The sequence below is a fragment of the Cygnus atratus genome, chromosome 4 (assembly GCF_013377495.2).
Source record: "Cygnus atratus isolate AKBS03 ecotype Queensland, Australia chromosome 4, CAtr_DNAZoo_HiC_assembly, whole genome shotgun sequence".
In the NCBI taxonomy this organism is placed as follows: Eukaryota; Metazoa; Chordata; class Aves; order Anseriformes; family Anatidae; genus Cygnus; species Cygnus atratus.
This window is the reverse complement of record NC_066365.1, coordinates 33611069-33628408: the sequence shown is the minus strand read 5'-3', so window position 1 is coordinate 33628408 and position 17340 is coordinate 33611069. Positions and strand designations below refer to the sequence as shown.

At 34.0% G+C, this 17340-nt stretch overlaps 1 protein-coding gene across 1 annotated transcript in view; it reads right to left on the bottom strand.

The window, feature by feature from the left end:
- LRBA (LPS responsive beige-like anchor protein) overlaps positions 1 to 17340 on the bottom strand; it is a 395790-nt gene that overhangs the window by 15680 nt on the left and 362770 nt on the right. Inside the window, exon 53 of the mRNA XM_050710360.1 lies at positions 13294 to 13461. Within this exon, the coding sequence (XP_050566317.1) occupies positions 13294 to 13461 (168 nt within the window). The remainder of the gene's footprint in view (positions 1 to 13293; positions 13462 to 17340) is intronic.

Here is a 17340-nt window from a genome sequence, read left to right as displayed (position 1 = left end):
GAGTAACAAGAAATTGTTTTGTTTTGCTGGGTCTTTTTCCACTATTTTTTCAGCTTTGGTGATGCTACAAAAGAAAACTGAATCATCAAAACTTAAATCCTTCAGCAGATTCTTACAAAGACCACTTTCTATGTGTTCAGTACTAAACTGTAAGACCTGAGCCAAATATAGTAACTCATCCAAAGAAAAACGTTTCCAGAGAGAAAGAAAGAAAGAAAGAAAGAAAGAAAGAAAGAAAGAAAGAAAGAAAGAAAAAGAAAGAAAGAAAGAAAGATAGATCAAACTAGAGGTTGACCAAAAAACTTATCTCACAATAAAATACATGAGATACTCCTCCTACTGTTTTTGGTGAGATAGTATTAAGCTATACAATAAAATATAAAATATTTGACTATGCTCTTTTTTACGTTTAATGCTGAGAAGACAGTTAATTATGATAAGTCACAGACAGCCAAACAGTAATTTCTAAATTATTATTCCACGATTGTAGAGGCTGTAGGGCACTTTTAGATGGCAAATTAATTAAGTGATTTTATGTCAATATAAAATCCTAATTAAATGAAGCTTCAGTTAACCAAACTACCTTTTTACCTACTTCTTGCTAAAACAAATGATTGAATACTTTCTCAGTAGGATATGTCAATCAAACCAAATTACATATGAAAGACGAGACTTCAAAAGGCATTTTATAAATACTGCATTTTTGGAAATTATTTCATGACAAAAATTGAGGAAAACAAAAAGTTTGAAATAGATTTGAGAAGTAAAAATGTACTTACAGAACATATGACATTTGGACACAAGTGTTTTCAGTGAAATGTAAGGAAATCAAGAAAACTACTTTGCTGCTAGGCTTCTGTGTTAATTATATAGCGAGTTTCAGAGTTTAATTACATCAGTAATTATACTATCAAATTACATCAGTGATGACTATCAAATATTATAGAACTCTGTATTAAAACTATTTATAAATCATACACAGTAAACACCTAAATAACAACCAACTGGTTAAAAAACATTTCACTGCTACAGAAAGGCTAGCTTTTTGATGGATGTGACATCTTACTAAAGTGATATTTTTTGAATATTTAAAATATTTATGAATATTTCAAATATTTTGGAAATATCTGACACTCTTTTTCAAGTATTCCTAAAACTTCAGTTTCAAAAATCTTTCCTTTGCGATTTGGATTTTTAACTTTTTTTTTTTTCATATTATATGGGAGCTTTATTGTTTTCCCATTCCTCATGATATTCCATCAGCATTTCCTCTCATTCCTTCAATTTTTTCTCTAACTCCTTCCCATCTGTTCAAACTTTTTACAACAAAAAATACAACCTTATGCCTAGATGGAAGTTTTGTTTTTGCAAAAAATCATTTTCAACCATACATTTCCTGATGAAAGGAACGATATATTTGAATAACATATCATTCTATCCTGATATTGAATCCAAAGTCATAAAAAGTATAAACCCTATGCTATAGTGTTGTTCAGTAAAGAGAAAAATATTAAGTTTATCTTGTAGAATTCGTTTCAGTGAATATAACACAGGGAAGGCTTACTGTATACATTGTCATATTGTACAACAAGTTACTAATACTTATTCAGTACTAATATGAGAAGTCTTCACACACATTTTATCAAGAGAACAGGTTCACTATGTCTCCAAAACAAACATAGTGAAGAAAATGATTTAAAAGGCCTTTGTGAATTGAATACACCAATTCAGATTTCAAAAAGTCAGTAATCCCCAGCGTCTCCATTCCTACACTGTGTGCAAAGCAAAGCTTTCTGGAACCAGTTCACTCTTCCTAGGGATTCATCTGCTGGAAGTCATTCAGCAGCACCCCCAGCTCCATACAGACCTTTTTGGAGCCCCCTGAAAGTATCTGCAGGTGAATATTCAGGGTCAGTCTACACTAATATTTTAATATTTGCACGATCCCAACTTCATAAACTGCTACTTAAATATCAACTTTGAAGTTTTACAACACTGTCATTTTTGTTTGAGAATGCTCTAAAACAGCTTTATGAAGGGGCTTTTTTTTGTTTGTTTGTTCATCCTTAAAAATCTGTTTTTCTTCATGTTTACATTGTGTGGTTTATATTTATAACTATTTGATTACCTACTGAGTCCAATAAACTAGAAGAATAGAATAGAATAGAATAGAATAGAATAGAATAGAATAGAATAGAATAGAATAGAATAGAATAGAAATTAAACAAAATAAAACAGGTAAGGGGGAAAAAATAAGCAACTATTTTACAGTGAAATAGTGCCTACTGCAGAATAGTTGTAAGAGAAAAGATATCTCACCATATGCTGAAACTGACTGCTAGTTTGAAATGTATACAGTATTTCAAACTTTGATGAAAAATAATTTGAGATTAAAGGCTTCGTATGAGAATTCAGTTCAGTTGAGCAGTTATCAATGATTTCATTTTTGCTATTGAAATATATCAAAATAATTTTTGTTTGAAAGAAGAAAAGTGTATCATTTCAAAATAATACTGTTCCATAACAGCACATATAAAAGCCTGTGCTTAAGATATTAGATTGCTTTCTTAAAGTTGATTTGAAACCAATGCACTGTTTGTGTACTGAACTACATAGATCCTTACCACCTTTTCATATTGATGTAACTAGGAATACTGACGGCAAACAGTAGGTTCAGAGAAGACATACATTAGTTGTCTTTTTAAAATTATTTATTTCAAAACAGATACTTTTTCAATGAAGCAGGCCGTAATCCTAATTACCTACAGTATTACTCAGTGGAGTAATCCTTACTTGTGTGATGATAGCATTAATAGACATTAGTTCCAGAAACACTTACAAATTAATTTCTGGTCCAAGTCAGAATTATTGTACTGACCATACTTTTTTTTTTTTCTACAACATTTAAGTTGGTCATGAAGATTCTAAAATATTATATCCTAGACTATAAATTATTACTTCTGCATTACTCTGCTTTCTCTTATTTGGTATAGACTTAGAATTAAATGCTCATATTTCCCAGCAACCAAACAAGGTAAATAAATGTGATATATTAGTACATCATCCCACCACTATGCATATGGTGCACATTAAGGTTGTATTCATTTACCATATGAATATAATTCCTTTTACCACATCAACTATTAGTTACAAGTTGTAAATATAGCATTGTTTTTCCTGGAACGTGAAGGTCTGCATTACATCATGAAGCACTAAATATCCTTATCCTTCTGGAGAATTTCATGCATATAGTTTTAGTGACACCTGAAGCTGGATACTGCCAAAAAAGCAGCATCAAAACTCTTTCTCTGTTTCAAGTCTCAGAATACATACTGCCTTCACTTGTGCCTGGATTGTGCCTCAAAACTTGCTTTACTATATCATTTGCAATTACTTACTCTGATTGTCAAATCTTGAAACACATTCTCCCTTTCCAGTTGAAAACAAGGATAATACAGACGCTGTGCATACTGTAGGATATGCTTTTAGCCAGAACAAATAAATATTTACAGCACACAAATTTACATACTCATCAGAACCAAATCACTACAACTGTTAAAATGGTTTGCTGAACCATCACAGAATGCAATTGCAAGTTCTGCTTGATGAAGACCTTGCCCTCATATCTATCTATAAAATTACTTTCTTGGCATTATATAAATACACAATTAGATTGCTTATACAGTATTCCTGCAAATTCCCAGACATACCACAATTCATCCACCTGTTAAAACTCTTCTTTTTCCAGTTTAAATATTTGGAGGCTAGAACCATCAATTATATGTGATTTATAGACTATGTGGAAGAATGAGGCCTCAATCTCTTTGAGGTGTCAATGTGTTACAGTTTAAAAAAAAAAATGACAGTGGCCTTTTGTAGCTGTATAATTTAAGGCTCTGTTCTAGGTTCATGCTGATAGTCCCAGTGCTTGCTGCACTGGCTACAACAGTGCCCTGTGAAGACACAGGGAAATTGCAGGTCCAATTGCAGCATCAGGGCCTCTGTCCACTAAGCTTTCATGGGGCTTTCATAACTAACATCAAACAGCACAACGAATGTTTGGTAGAATATTTAGTGGTTGTTACCCTTTTCAAAACATTCTTCAGATATTTTTATATACCTTGTGGGTCTTCCCTATGAAATAAGTTTTACTGAATTTACCTTGTAAGCATAGAAAAAGTTAACATTGTACTTGCTGAAATTCTAGTTTGAAAAGAAAAAAAGTATTTCCTTTCTTTTTTATAGCCACGCTTAACAAAACACTTCTGATATGTTTCTATTTCAGTACATACATTAACCTTAAATTCACATTGTATTTTCTTATTACAATGCTAATAAAAAGGTGAAAAAATATACTAACAATGAAATCCAAATGTTTTTTACACCAAATATCTCAAAATCCATATATTTTAAATATTTTACTAGGCAGTGCTTTGGAGAGAATCAATCCCAAGATCAGCTTTCAACACAATGCCAGCAGATGGTGCTATAGGATTCTTGCTTTACATACAATATTAAGCTACTTTGTCCAGCCATTTTTGAGAAACAAAGAATATTTGTTATGTCCGCAGTTAAATAATGTTAAAATATTATTGAATTATTTACTGCATTTTTATGAAGGAGGACACACAAAATAATATAATGCATATGGGTCAAAAAGTAAATGTGATGTTGAACACAGAAATGAGCACATGCAGACTGTTTTTAAACTCTCAGTGCTATATTATCATAGAGCAACTCTCTTTTCTTAACAAACTGACTGCAGTGAATGGCATTGATAGACTTACTAGCCGCCGCAGTTCCAAGCATATTTTAATGTTTGAAGGCTCTGCAGATTTTTAGCTATTACAGTGAACCACTGTTTGACAGAAATTAACAATCTTAATAGAAGAATTTTCATTTATAACTAATGCAATTATAGATTTAAGGACATTTTGAAACCAAACTAGCTAGCAGGATACATTCAAAAGGGAATATTGACAGGTATAATTTTTACAACTACTTCCCTAATACTTTTTTTTTTTTTAAGAAAAGACAATGTTATGTAAACTACTTCCCAAAATGTTTTTGTTAAATTCTAAATAAATATTTATGCTATAAACATTATTTAAAATTTGGAATATCTTCTCTATTAACATGGGTTTTGAAACTGAAAACAGGTCTGTATGATGGAGAAACTTGGGAACAAAAATGTAGGTATATTTCAAGATGAGGATAAGGATGGGGAAGAAGGTAAAGAGTTTTTTTTGCTACCGAGTTAACATCAGGCAGAACTACTTGCAATCTGTGACTTTTCACTGTATGCAAAGGCAAGCACATATGTAAATCTTCATAGCATTCAGGTTTATAGGAATAGTGTCTCTGAGTACGCAGAAATTATTATCTATGACATTACTCCTATATCAACAAATGCAGAGATGCCCTTCAAGACATATTTTCAAAATTTAAATCACCTGCATTGTTCACAAGAAAAAATAATTATCAAGCATTTATTAAAAGTTTGAATTTTCAAAATGAAAAATGTATATAGCAGTTGAAATAGCGTTTTTTTCCTTTTGCTATAATAACTAATACAATTTAAGCTAATGAATTCTTTAGTCTCCAAACCATAACTTTCATTTAATAATCATGTTAATTGAAAACTAGTCTTTCAGAAATTGAAATGCTGATTTAGCATTTCAAAAAAAGTATCTGTAAAAAAAAAAAAGGTTCTTTCAGAAGTAGCTGAGAGAGTAGCTAGACTGTTCTTTGGCAAGACAGGAAACTGGTGATTAAATGTTGAGTCCTTTGGGAGATTCTGTATTTTATGAATTGAAAAGATTATGTATTTTTAAAATCTATATTTAAGGAAGATATGCTACATGTTAACAACAGTAAAAGTGTTCTATGAATCCTCTCAATTAAATCTTGGTTAAATCCAGTAATTCTTTTTAAATATGAAATCACGTGCTTACAATCCCACATGTGCCCTGCTACACAGCTACACTACTAAAAGCATTTAATTTCTCTAACACACTTCAGAAAACCTGAATATAATATCCTCTAAAAATATAAAACTACGCAATGAAAGCACCACCACAATCCTCATGATGCAAATGTGGTACATACAGAGAGTAACATTTTCTAGTTTTATGGGCTAACATAAAAGAGGTAATATAATTTGTTTTATTCACATATGTGTGGAAGATCAATGCAATAACTCAGAAGAGATCACATTAGTATTAGTGGTAGTAATACAGTTATACACTGAGTCTCTATATTTCATTAGTACTGGATACTTTTATTGGTTAACCCTTAATATCTTTAAGCAAAACAGATTTCTATATTAAATATATTTTTGGTTTTTAAAATAATTATGAGCAAATCTGTATAAATTTTAAAAGCAACAGAATAGTCGCATCATAGTCTATGAATATAGTGCAAGAATAACAGAAAAGCACTTTATCTTCACCTCAGCTGTGAAAATGCTTACCATTTGATAAGCATAAACAAAATGAAGATTATTAAATTTACCACTGTACACCAAGAAAGTACAGCCAAAGAAGACAATTGCAACGAAAAAAACAACTTTGAAGACATCTGATTGATAGATTGACGTTCACTATTCTGATCAGTCTCTACCTAGTGTGCAGAGGTGAGGAATCACTAAGAAGGCGGGAGGAAATGGGATATTCCAGCTAGTAAGACATTTGTTGGTAAAGGATTACAAGAAATTCTCTGTAGCAATTTTTTTGGTGACAATTTTTAACTTATAAGACATTACTAGAGATGACCTTCTAGATAAGATTATAACAAATAAAGCAAAGCAGATCAAAAACTTGATGGTGAAAGGAGCTTACAAAAAAGTGAAGAAGATACGAGAACATTCAAGATGCTTTATAAGTGAAAAAACAAGGGCAACAAGATAATTTTTAAAGTATTTTGGTAAGAAAAGTTTCAACATATACAGAGCATTGCCCTGTAAGATCTCATGGGAAGTAAGTCTACAGAAAAAAACAAAGAAAAAGATAAAATGGATACTAGCAAGAACTGCTCTAATGTAAAAGAAGGGTAAGACAGACAAGATACCAGCTGGCATAACTGTTCTCCAGTGAAAAGGAAAAAAAGTTCTCCAGGAAAAAGTCAGGCAGAAAGATCAAAATAGGTGTACTGTTCTAAGAGATAAGGTACGAGCAAGCAAGGACAAAAATGGGATAGCCAAGGAAAGATGAGGTACAACTAGCAATGACATCAGGAGTAACAGTCAGTCTGTAAACACAAAAAGAATGTTTGGATGTTCATGAGAAGTTGGTCCATTATTCAGTAAACAGCAAGCAAGCAATATCAATAGATGATGTCAGGCATTTCAAAGTATCTCAATAAAAGTCTTCAATGAGAAGGCGAGCTGCAGTCAGACAACGAACATAAGTAAAAGCAGCAATGAGAACTGTTGTCTCATTTCAGAGAATACCTAAAATGAGGTAAATGTTTGGAACTCAATTGGCCTGATAATAGTGATATGAGGATATCTTGAAAATGAAACTAAATAATCCCAGAGTTGTACCTGGGAGACTGGGCAAGGTTCTGAAAAAAAGAAAAAAGAAGAGTTAAAAAAAATAATATATATATATATATATAGTGTTATCTTTAAGAAATAGGCAAAGGAAGAAGTGAGAAATTAGACAGTTGTCTGCTTAATTCAATCAGAAAAATAAAAATACTGTCAGAACATTTCTATATATAAACACACACATCTTCCTCGAGGAAAAGAAGGAGAAGAGTAACAACTGATTTGGATTTGTCATGAAAAAATCATGTCTAAGCTTTTTTTTTTTTCCTGCAAAGGCAAGTAATCGGATTTGTGTTCAGGGAGATGCCACGTATTTTGACTTTAGTAAGGATTCTGGCAGTTTCACATGAGCAATTTCATATGGAAAATAGAGAAGCACGTGTTTAGAAGATGGTACTATAGGTCAGGTAAAAGGCCAATTGGAAAGTTGTATTCCAAAAGCTATTCATTGTCAAAATGGTAAATATATCAATGAATATTCCTGGGCTGTGCAATGTTTAACATTTTCATTAATGACCAATTTGATAGAATAAGACTGCAAATTACATTTGCAGACATGAGTTGCTGCAAGGACAAGATGAGAATTCTGAATGCATTTAAGAAATTGGAGAAACTGTCTAAAAATATATATAATTTCGGAAGGGTAAAAACAAGATTCCACAGTCAAACTGCACAGAGGAAGAGTAGCTAGGGATTCTTCAGAGAAGACTGAAACTTACATTGGCTCAAACACTTCAAACAAGAATTAACTTTCAAAGAATTAACAGTTGTGCTGTTTTGAAACAAACAGGTACCCCACACGGATGTGAGAAGTAGTGCTCTGTAAAACTGACTCTTTTCTACTTATTACTAGAAGGGCTTCAACTGCAATGTCTACTTTGAGAAAGACAGACAATTGAAGAGAAGAGGAACAACAACAACAAAAAAGAATCAGAGGTTTAGAGGAACATGATCTATGGCAAAAGCCAGAAAAAAATGGGTTAGTTAAGTCTGGAAGAAAAGATTTGTGGGTCATAGTAATCCAAATAAGTTGTTGTTGCACAGAAAGAATGAATCTGTTTTCTACACAAAGAATAAATATATGTGACAGAATTCAACTGAAACAAAATAAAATAAAACCAACCAAACAAACAAACAAAAAGAACCTGGACAGTAGTCTGAACACTGGGAAAATATTTCTAATGATAGGGCTTTGGGGCCTGTAAAGCCCCAAAACATATCTGCCAAAGTTTTTAATAGCAGGCTGACAAACATCACTCAAGAATGGTTTTGATGTAGTTTTCCCAAAGCTTTCTTTGGGGAAAGAGTGACCAAAGTTCCTGTCAGCTCTGTTTCCTATGTATCAGTCATTACAAAGTAAAATGCAATCCCTCAGCCTAGGAAATGTCCAAACACTGAGTTGCCACTTGAGCTTCAAAGAGAGAGTAGGATCTGAAAGTGATGCAGACCATTTGTATGCAAATGAATTCTCTCATCTTTTTCCCTCCCTGCCACCCCCCACTTCTCGCCTCCCCTCCATCCCATTGCACTAGGCTGGCCAAGTGCAAAACCTTGCATGCTTCTGCAAGTGCACCGCCCTCTCTGAGTACCCTCTGCACATAATACCACCTTATTCAGGAATATTATGAGTTCTGAAACATTATGTCACATCCCCAAGTGGTACTTTGCTATTAGATCTGAGTCTCTAAATATGCAAAAGCCAACCTTGTGACAGAGATCACACATGGGCTTCAAGGGGTACTAAGGGGAGGGTTTGCATCCTCTCCCTCCTGCCTCCCCCACCTCCCAAAGCCAGCCACATGCCAAGCAGAGAAATATAAAAGGCCCTTATGCTATCCAAAGTGACTTCACATCTCCACAGTAAATTATGCTAATTAATGTGAACTTAACATGGCTCAGGGCTTTTCTAAAGGATACAACTATTTCAGATACTTTGCTCTGTTCTTAATTATTTCTAGGCTTGGTCAGAAATTGTCCACAAAAACATTTCTGCAACAGAAAATGCCTGTGCACCGAAGTGAAGTACTGCCATGTTTCCACATTTTCCAAAACAATTTATTTAGAAAGAATAAACCCTACATTTGATCAAAGAGCATGGTGAAGTATTTTTTGAATTTCAGGTTTTAATTTGAGAAGAAGGAAAAAAGGACTTAACCTAAATGTAATCAAGCTGTTTGGTGAAGAATAAAAATAGTTTCCAGCAGATGTGTCCCATGTAGGAATTTGTATCTTTGAGATTTAAATTCATCAAATTTGGCTTAAATTGATCAATGCAATTGAGAGGTATATAAAGTAAGCAGACGGTGAGACTGCGTATCATTTCTTTAAGAGGTCAGCTTAAAAGTTAAAAATTAAAGAATGTAAATAATGACTATTTCAGTAACATATTTCTTCTGTTAAACCAAAAATGAAAAGAATTTTCCATACAGTCCAGTTGGCCAGAAAATTGTCCTTGATAAAGAATATAAAACAAAACACTTATTTATCACGTAAGGCATAGCCCACCTGGCTTGTCAGCTTGAGTTAAGTAGCATTCTAAAACATGAATACATGCAGCCAGAGATCAAGAGCTCAGTGCTTCCTAAAGTAATGAACCCAGATAAAGGACCTGAAATAAAATGTAACTGGTTGGAGAAGTGGGTGCCCAATGGGATAATATTTAGGGTAACTTGGTCATACTGTTCTGCTGACTGATATATATCAGAGGCACTAGGAACTATGAAAGAAGGAAAGAAATGTTCCTGGTTTAGATTATTTTGCTCAAACCTCTCTAGCTACATGATTTGGCTACAATCATGGCTATTTAGATGCCTGTTGCTGTGAAGTCATTTTTAAGATAGAAATTAGAGATAATTGAATAAAGAAAAAATATGAAAGTATCAACTCCGAGAGTATCTAAAATTACAATGAATAATGATCATTTAAAGCGTGAATAAAATATACATCAAGGTAAAAAAAACCATAAGCTACAAACACAAAGAAACAACACCGGACAAGTTAAATAGCATCCCACAAATGGATCAAAGATACAGTTGCAGTAACGGAGCTCAAATCCCAACAAATCTACTGGTGCTTTCATTTCTGACAAAATCAGAACTAAGCAGAAACAGCTCTTTTTATTTGCGTTTTCAGAAAAAAAATATTTGATTTTGATTGAACAGAGACGCCTATAGAAAGCTATTTCTGGGAAAAATTAAATTCCCAGATTACCATCTCTTTGAAGCAGAAACTGTCTTTTGCTATACACTTCTAGGCCAATGTATAGTGCCATGAGATTCCAATTCATTACAAAGCTTTCCAGGCATGTTACATCCCAAAAATAAAAAATAAAAAAAACAGTATTCATAGGAACCATTGTATCTCCCTTAAAGTGCAAGGACTAGGAATTACAAACAAAGAGAATCATCAGTAGTTAAAATAATCTAGCATTAACTTTGATTAACTTTGAAAACTGCAAAATTTTAGTATCGTAGACATTTGCATTAGAGAAGATGGTCAATGGATTAAAACAAAACATACAGACCTACTCTAGTCAGACACTACCAGCTACAAAATCTCAGCATGTGATCTGCCAAGGTCATAAAGAAGTCCATAGCCTCAAAGCCTTGTTCACAAAACAGGCAAGTCTCAAATACTGTGGCAAGTACTCAACAAGAACTTCTCAGGACAGGCCTAGAAATTGCAAAGATGGACTGTTCTTGCAAGCCTTGAAAACAGTGTAAGGAGACACCTACAGATGTTCACTCCTTCATCTAGGAGTATCTCGAGTTTTCTCCTCAAAAGGACAGCTTTTCCCTTTAGGATTTACAAGCTTATTTGACTAATCTGTCAAGGTCTTAAGTTCCTTTCACAGACTTTTGGGAGTTTTCAGGTTTACAAGCTCTGCAAAAATAGTGAAAAGTTTGCATTTTCTTTAAATTGACAGATTGCAAAATACATACATATAAAGTATGTGCAGAGATTTTGTTCCTCAACCAACGTCATATTTATTTAACAATGCTCATAAAATTATGCTAGCCCTGTTCAAAAGGTCCCATCCCTTGAATCAGACTGTTGGAGGAATAATTCTGATAGACTGCTTACTATACTCTGCCTGAAGTTCCTGCAATTTCATGACCAGAACCTCTGAATCTTGTGCAATTTTTGAATAGTTCTCAAATGCACAACGAACATCAAACAATTTACATGTTAGTCAGATATTCATTCCAATATTAAACAGTTGTGCTTCTTCAGAATAGTTCACAGGATGCAGTGTCAATTGAACCATCTCCCTCTCTTTTTCTTTTCTTTTCCCAAATTCAAATAAATCCAGTTGGGTAATAGACTGAGCATGAAACACGCTACCAAACTGAATAACTTGGAGGATGCTGGATATTGTTGACATTATATGAAATTATAAGCTAGTTGTAACTGCAGTATATGCCAGATGTAACAGTACTTCTTGTTCTCCAGATGTCCATTTTGTCTTTTGCAGACAGAAGGTAAGTTCTTACTAGTCAGAGAAGACTAAGTGAATGGCAGAAAACACTCTTCTGAAGAAAGACAGAATATACTGCTTCTCACCCCTTTCTATTCAGGCCATTTTCTTTTTGGCTGAACAAGGAGAACAGAACCATTATTTGGCCATGATGTCCCCCTCTACTCACACAGGTAAGTTCTCACCAGCCGTCTAAAAAGCCTGAACTCTGTGAGCTGTGAACTGTCTCTTTAAGGATTTTTCTCAAGCTATATGTCTGCCGCCTTCTTTGTTTTGGGAATCAGAAATTATTTTTTGTGAGGAGTAAAATTGGCATAATTACAAGATCACTTTCTACCTTGTCTAGTATATAATGCAGGCACAGTTACATTGAACAGCCATGTAGTTTCATTATTTTCCATAGGAAATGATGAGTTAAAAGACTGAATTTCCATAAGTAAAAAGATTTGAGATTCCTTGGGAAATGGAGGAAGATGGAAGAGACCAAAATCTTTGGGAAGTGTGAAGTGAATTTGGTTGAGGAGCGGTTTAAACTGAATTAGGCGGAAGCAGCATTACTCTGACTTATTAGTTTGATTATATGGTTTGAGCCTAGTTGCTTGCACTGGAACCAATTAAAATGCCTAGTACATGACAGCAAGGATTAGGCTCGTAGCACTCTACCAAAGTGTGAAATAAGTTTTTGCCTGCTTCTTTAATCCTTCCCATGTGTCTCCCCTTCTTTCACCTAAATATCCAGCTCAGGTCATTACACATCTCATTACAATGACCATGGTTTAAGTTAAAATGCAGTATTTGCACAACTCTGTTGATAGCTGAGATACCACTATGAGAACCTATGAGCATCAGATTACAGTTGCATAGAATACAGTCTGCATTGGAGTGATGTATCATTTGTTTGTTTGTTTTAAACAATCCAAATGCAGGTCTGTCATGAAATCATCACATGGACAGAAAAAGATCTATCCAGACTGAAAAGGAATTACACTAGTTCTTTTCTCTCCCTCCCAGAGCCACTCCTCCCCATTTGAATGAGTCACAAGACCAAGAATGCATTTGTAATGTTCAGCATCACTTAACTTTAAAAATTTCTCCTCATGCTGTAAAACAAGCACTGTTTATACTCAACTTTTTAAACTAGAACTGACCACAACTACAAAAAAGGAAACACTGTATTTTGACATCAGCATTTCCTAAAAATTTGTTTCACAAGATGTTCATCCAAGTCATTTTCAGACAACTTCCTTATAAAACAGGTTTTGCTTACCTCTTGGATTATCACCAATGATGTTAGTTTTGCCATTCCAGTACCAAAGCAGCAGTGTTGCATCACGTGATCCTGACAGAATATAACAATTTCCTCCAATATAGGATTCAGAACGAGCAAGACAGGTTACAACATCCCAGTGGCCAAATATTACTTGTATCAGTCTCCCTGAAACAAATAAAATCCATTGTTTTAAAAGTACACTTTAATGCTTTGCCAGGCACATTATATACATTACAAAATGTTTTAGAAATATTTTCTGTATAAAAATAGGTTCAAAGAAAAACTATAGTGGATAGTAGTACTCTTTTTCATAACTTGATGGAAACATTTAAAAAGTGATTAGCCTATATACAAGCTGTAAAAAAAAAAGGCTTCAGTCCATAAAGATCATATTTAATTCAAAGGCCGATCATGCCGTGGTTTTTCTTTAAGTTAAGTTTACGAAGAAAATGACAGGAAAAATACAAATATGATGATGATGTGGGAAATGGAAGCAGAAGATGCTACAGAACATTTAGGACCCATACGAAATTGGTAGTATGAGAACTGCCTACAAATTATAGCATATCCAGCTATTGAGCATATCCTTAAACAGAAAAAAAGAGATTCAGTTAAAAAAATTTACACTTATTTCAACCAACATCCTTCCCTTTTAAAAAATTCTGTAATATCCATAAAATCTCTGAAGACAAATGCAGGAAAAAAAAAAAAAGATAACGCTTATCTATTCATATAGGACAAACACGTTGGCCCTTGTCAGGCACATATAACATTAAAAGGAAAGGAAATCTCAGGCAGTTAAAAATGTGTCCTTCAGGAGTCTACATAAACATGAACATCACAATTACTCTTTAACGTTAACTAAACTGGACAATATTTTCAGATAAAAACGTAAATTTGGATGCTCATGTAAAGCGGATTTGCATGTGGAAGAGTGAACATGTGTAAGGTCGACATTGGAGATCTCTGCCAGACCACCCTGCCAGAGGGAGAACAAACAGGTGGGGAAAGCTCCGTCTTCAGCAATCTGGCTGAAGACAAAGAGATCACTTGCCAGAGACTGGCTCCTACACAGCAAACACTTCAGGGGCCTCACTGGTTTTTGGATCTTTCAGCAGCGTTTATGGTTCTATGAAATGAGAGTGTGAGCACTAAAATCCGTCTCACTGGATATGCTGAAGCCTGACAATTGCAGATCTTGTTGGGAAAGGACAAAAGATACACCCACACATGCTTCGTATGAGCCTACTTGGCCCATTCAGGTAACTTGGGCTAGGCCAAATTCTGCATCCAATGACACAAGGGAATGTAATGCCACTAACAAGTAACATGGGTTTTCTCAGCCTTAATGACCATGCATCCATTTGTGTTCTGAACTTAGTAATGAATTCGGAAGAACAGAAGGGATAAAAGAGATCCTGCTTTGGCAGAATCAATGATATATGAAAAAAAAAAGAGGGGGGGCGGAAGGCGGGGAGGAGGATTTCAGTACTACTGTACTTGAATTAAAATGCTCTGAAAAGTGTTTAAAAATAATAACTAGTAATGCGACAAGTAGCAACACAAATTAGTGTTGGGACTCAAATTAGGCATGTCTCAATAACATCTTGTGGTGCATGAATTAACAAAAGCTGGTCAATCATATAGTATAGGTAGTGGGAAGCATTCATAGCTCTTTCTGCACACTACAAGGGCATTGTATTCATAACTAATAAATACATAACACCTAATAATGAATAGTAACAAAAGACCTAAGTGAGAACAAGGATGTCAATAGCCTGATTTATAACAGAAGATCAAAAAGTTAATTGCATTAAAGTGGAGAAAACCAGCAAAAGCAAGACATAGGTATGAGTATCTTCCAAAAGGAGGATTATTTACATTGGTACATGAAGAGAAAACAGAATAGCATGATATAATTTAAAGGAAATTTAATTTAAAGGAAACTTATACATAGGATTTAAAATGAAACACTGGCTAAACTCGTAAGTTAAGTAGAATCCTCCAGAAGAAATTGTGAAATGAGGTATTATCTCATGAGCATGTTCAGACTGGAAGGGACAAAACCCATGAAGGCATACCTACAGTACAGATCTACCTTGTATCTCTAAGGAGAGTGATCAAGTAGGTCTTTCTATCACTAACCTCTGTAAGTCTATAACAGCACTCTATAGCAGTCACCTCTGTATAACAAGGCTTTGCTTTGGGCCAACGAGTCACTTAAGTGTCTCAGATGCTGACCAGTCAACAGATTTGGTCAGAAGAAATTACTGAACTTCAGAGCTGAGAAGGGAGCAATGAAACACTCGCAGGCAACATAACCTCCTTTTGGCAACACACAAGAACATCTTAAAAAGTGTATGTTTTTCCTTGAAAATTCAAGTTGGCAATTACCTGGTTTAGATTTGAAAGTAATTTAGCTATATGACATATTTTTCAGTTATATACCCTTAGGTATTCAAATACCTGAGGTGATTTATGCTCTTAGAACACAAGTTTATGTTATAAACATTGCTGAGTTATAGAGATTTCTCTTTCAATTATACTCTATGTTTATAGGTTCTGTTCTTGAAAACAAACATTTTTCAAGGCTATTTGTTTGACAGTTGTTCATGTAGTTGTACTTGCTAGTTTTACTTTGTTATCATGGAGCCAAGGTTCAGTCAATTCCATCAAAATCATCAAAGTAAGAAATACACTTTTGTTTGTTTTCTTCTTCATATTAGTAAAAAAAAATCATTAATCTCATAAGAGTTCCTCTACTTTCTTATTTCTTCCCTTTAATAAGAGTTGTCCTCTCTATACAGTAATATCAAACATTACCATACTCACTCAGATATCCCTTTTTGACAGAACAAATTTTCTAGTTAATGTTTTATTTGACAGCTGTGCTACAAATAATTAAAATAAAAATAAGACTCAAGTCTCTGCACTACTGAATCTCAAAAGCTGTCTAGAAATCATTACCACTGCTGGAGGAAGGTTTTATTGTGCTTCTGCTGTGCTAGCTGTGCTGAGAACCCATGATTTATGTTAAAAGTATTTCCTGCTAAAAACAACCCCCCCAAAATCTAATAGGAGAAAGGTCCTCTTTTCCTGTAAGAGCTAAAATATAATTGAATTCAACTCTTGTGATAACTTGCTAATATGCTTTACTGATCATATCACCTTTCTCCCTTGCTGTTCTGCTGATTTCAGAGTAAGCATTTCACTGCTCTATTCTCATTTTAATTCCAAGCAAAATAAACTACAACTGAATTTACGTGATTTAAGCTAGAGCTAGAGTTGCTATATAGACAAACAGGAGACACACAAAAGACAACTTTTTTGCAACCTTTTTGACAACTGTGCTTTGCTTTATATCATGATTAGTTATGCTAGTATCAAGGTGCCTAGCATATCTGACTTACACACAGAGGGCATAACTTAATGAAGTATGCATAGTTAAGACTGATACAGGTGAAATAATATAGCTTCCTTCCATAGATATAAGATAAAATAAATCCTCCAACATCAAAAGAAAGCTATCTGTTCATATAAATCAAGGATATACACTATTTATTGTAGTTAACTAAATTTTCTGGAGATCTTTAAATTCACAGGTTTCACGAAAATTTATTTTCATCAGTGAGAAAATTAAACTAAAACAGGTCTAACCAGATGTCTGTATAATGAATTGTAGCCAGTCAACATAAAGCAAATGGAACTTCTCATTTATACTTAAGGTTTTAAGAGCGCAAAAATGACAGATATGCTGTACTGCTAAAATATGCCATGAGATTTAGTCTTAACAGATTTGCATAAAAGACCATCCTGTTTTGTAAAATATTTTGGTTTGCCAAGTGTGAAAAACACCATTAACTAATGTATTTAAGAAATGATGACAAACATGTAGGATATTCCCTACAGATTAATAACTTATTGGAAAGCTTGATGGCACACACACACACACATATTAACCACACCGGGTCATTAATCCCAAAGAAGTACCTTGCAGTGAGGTCACTATTCCCATTATAAGATAATGAAAGGGAAAAAAATCAT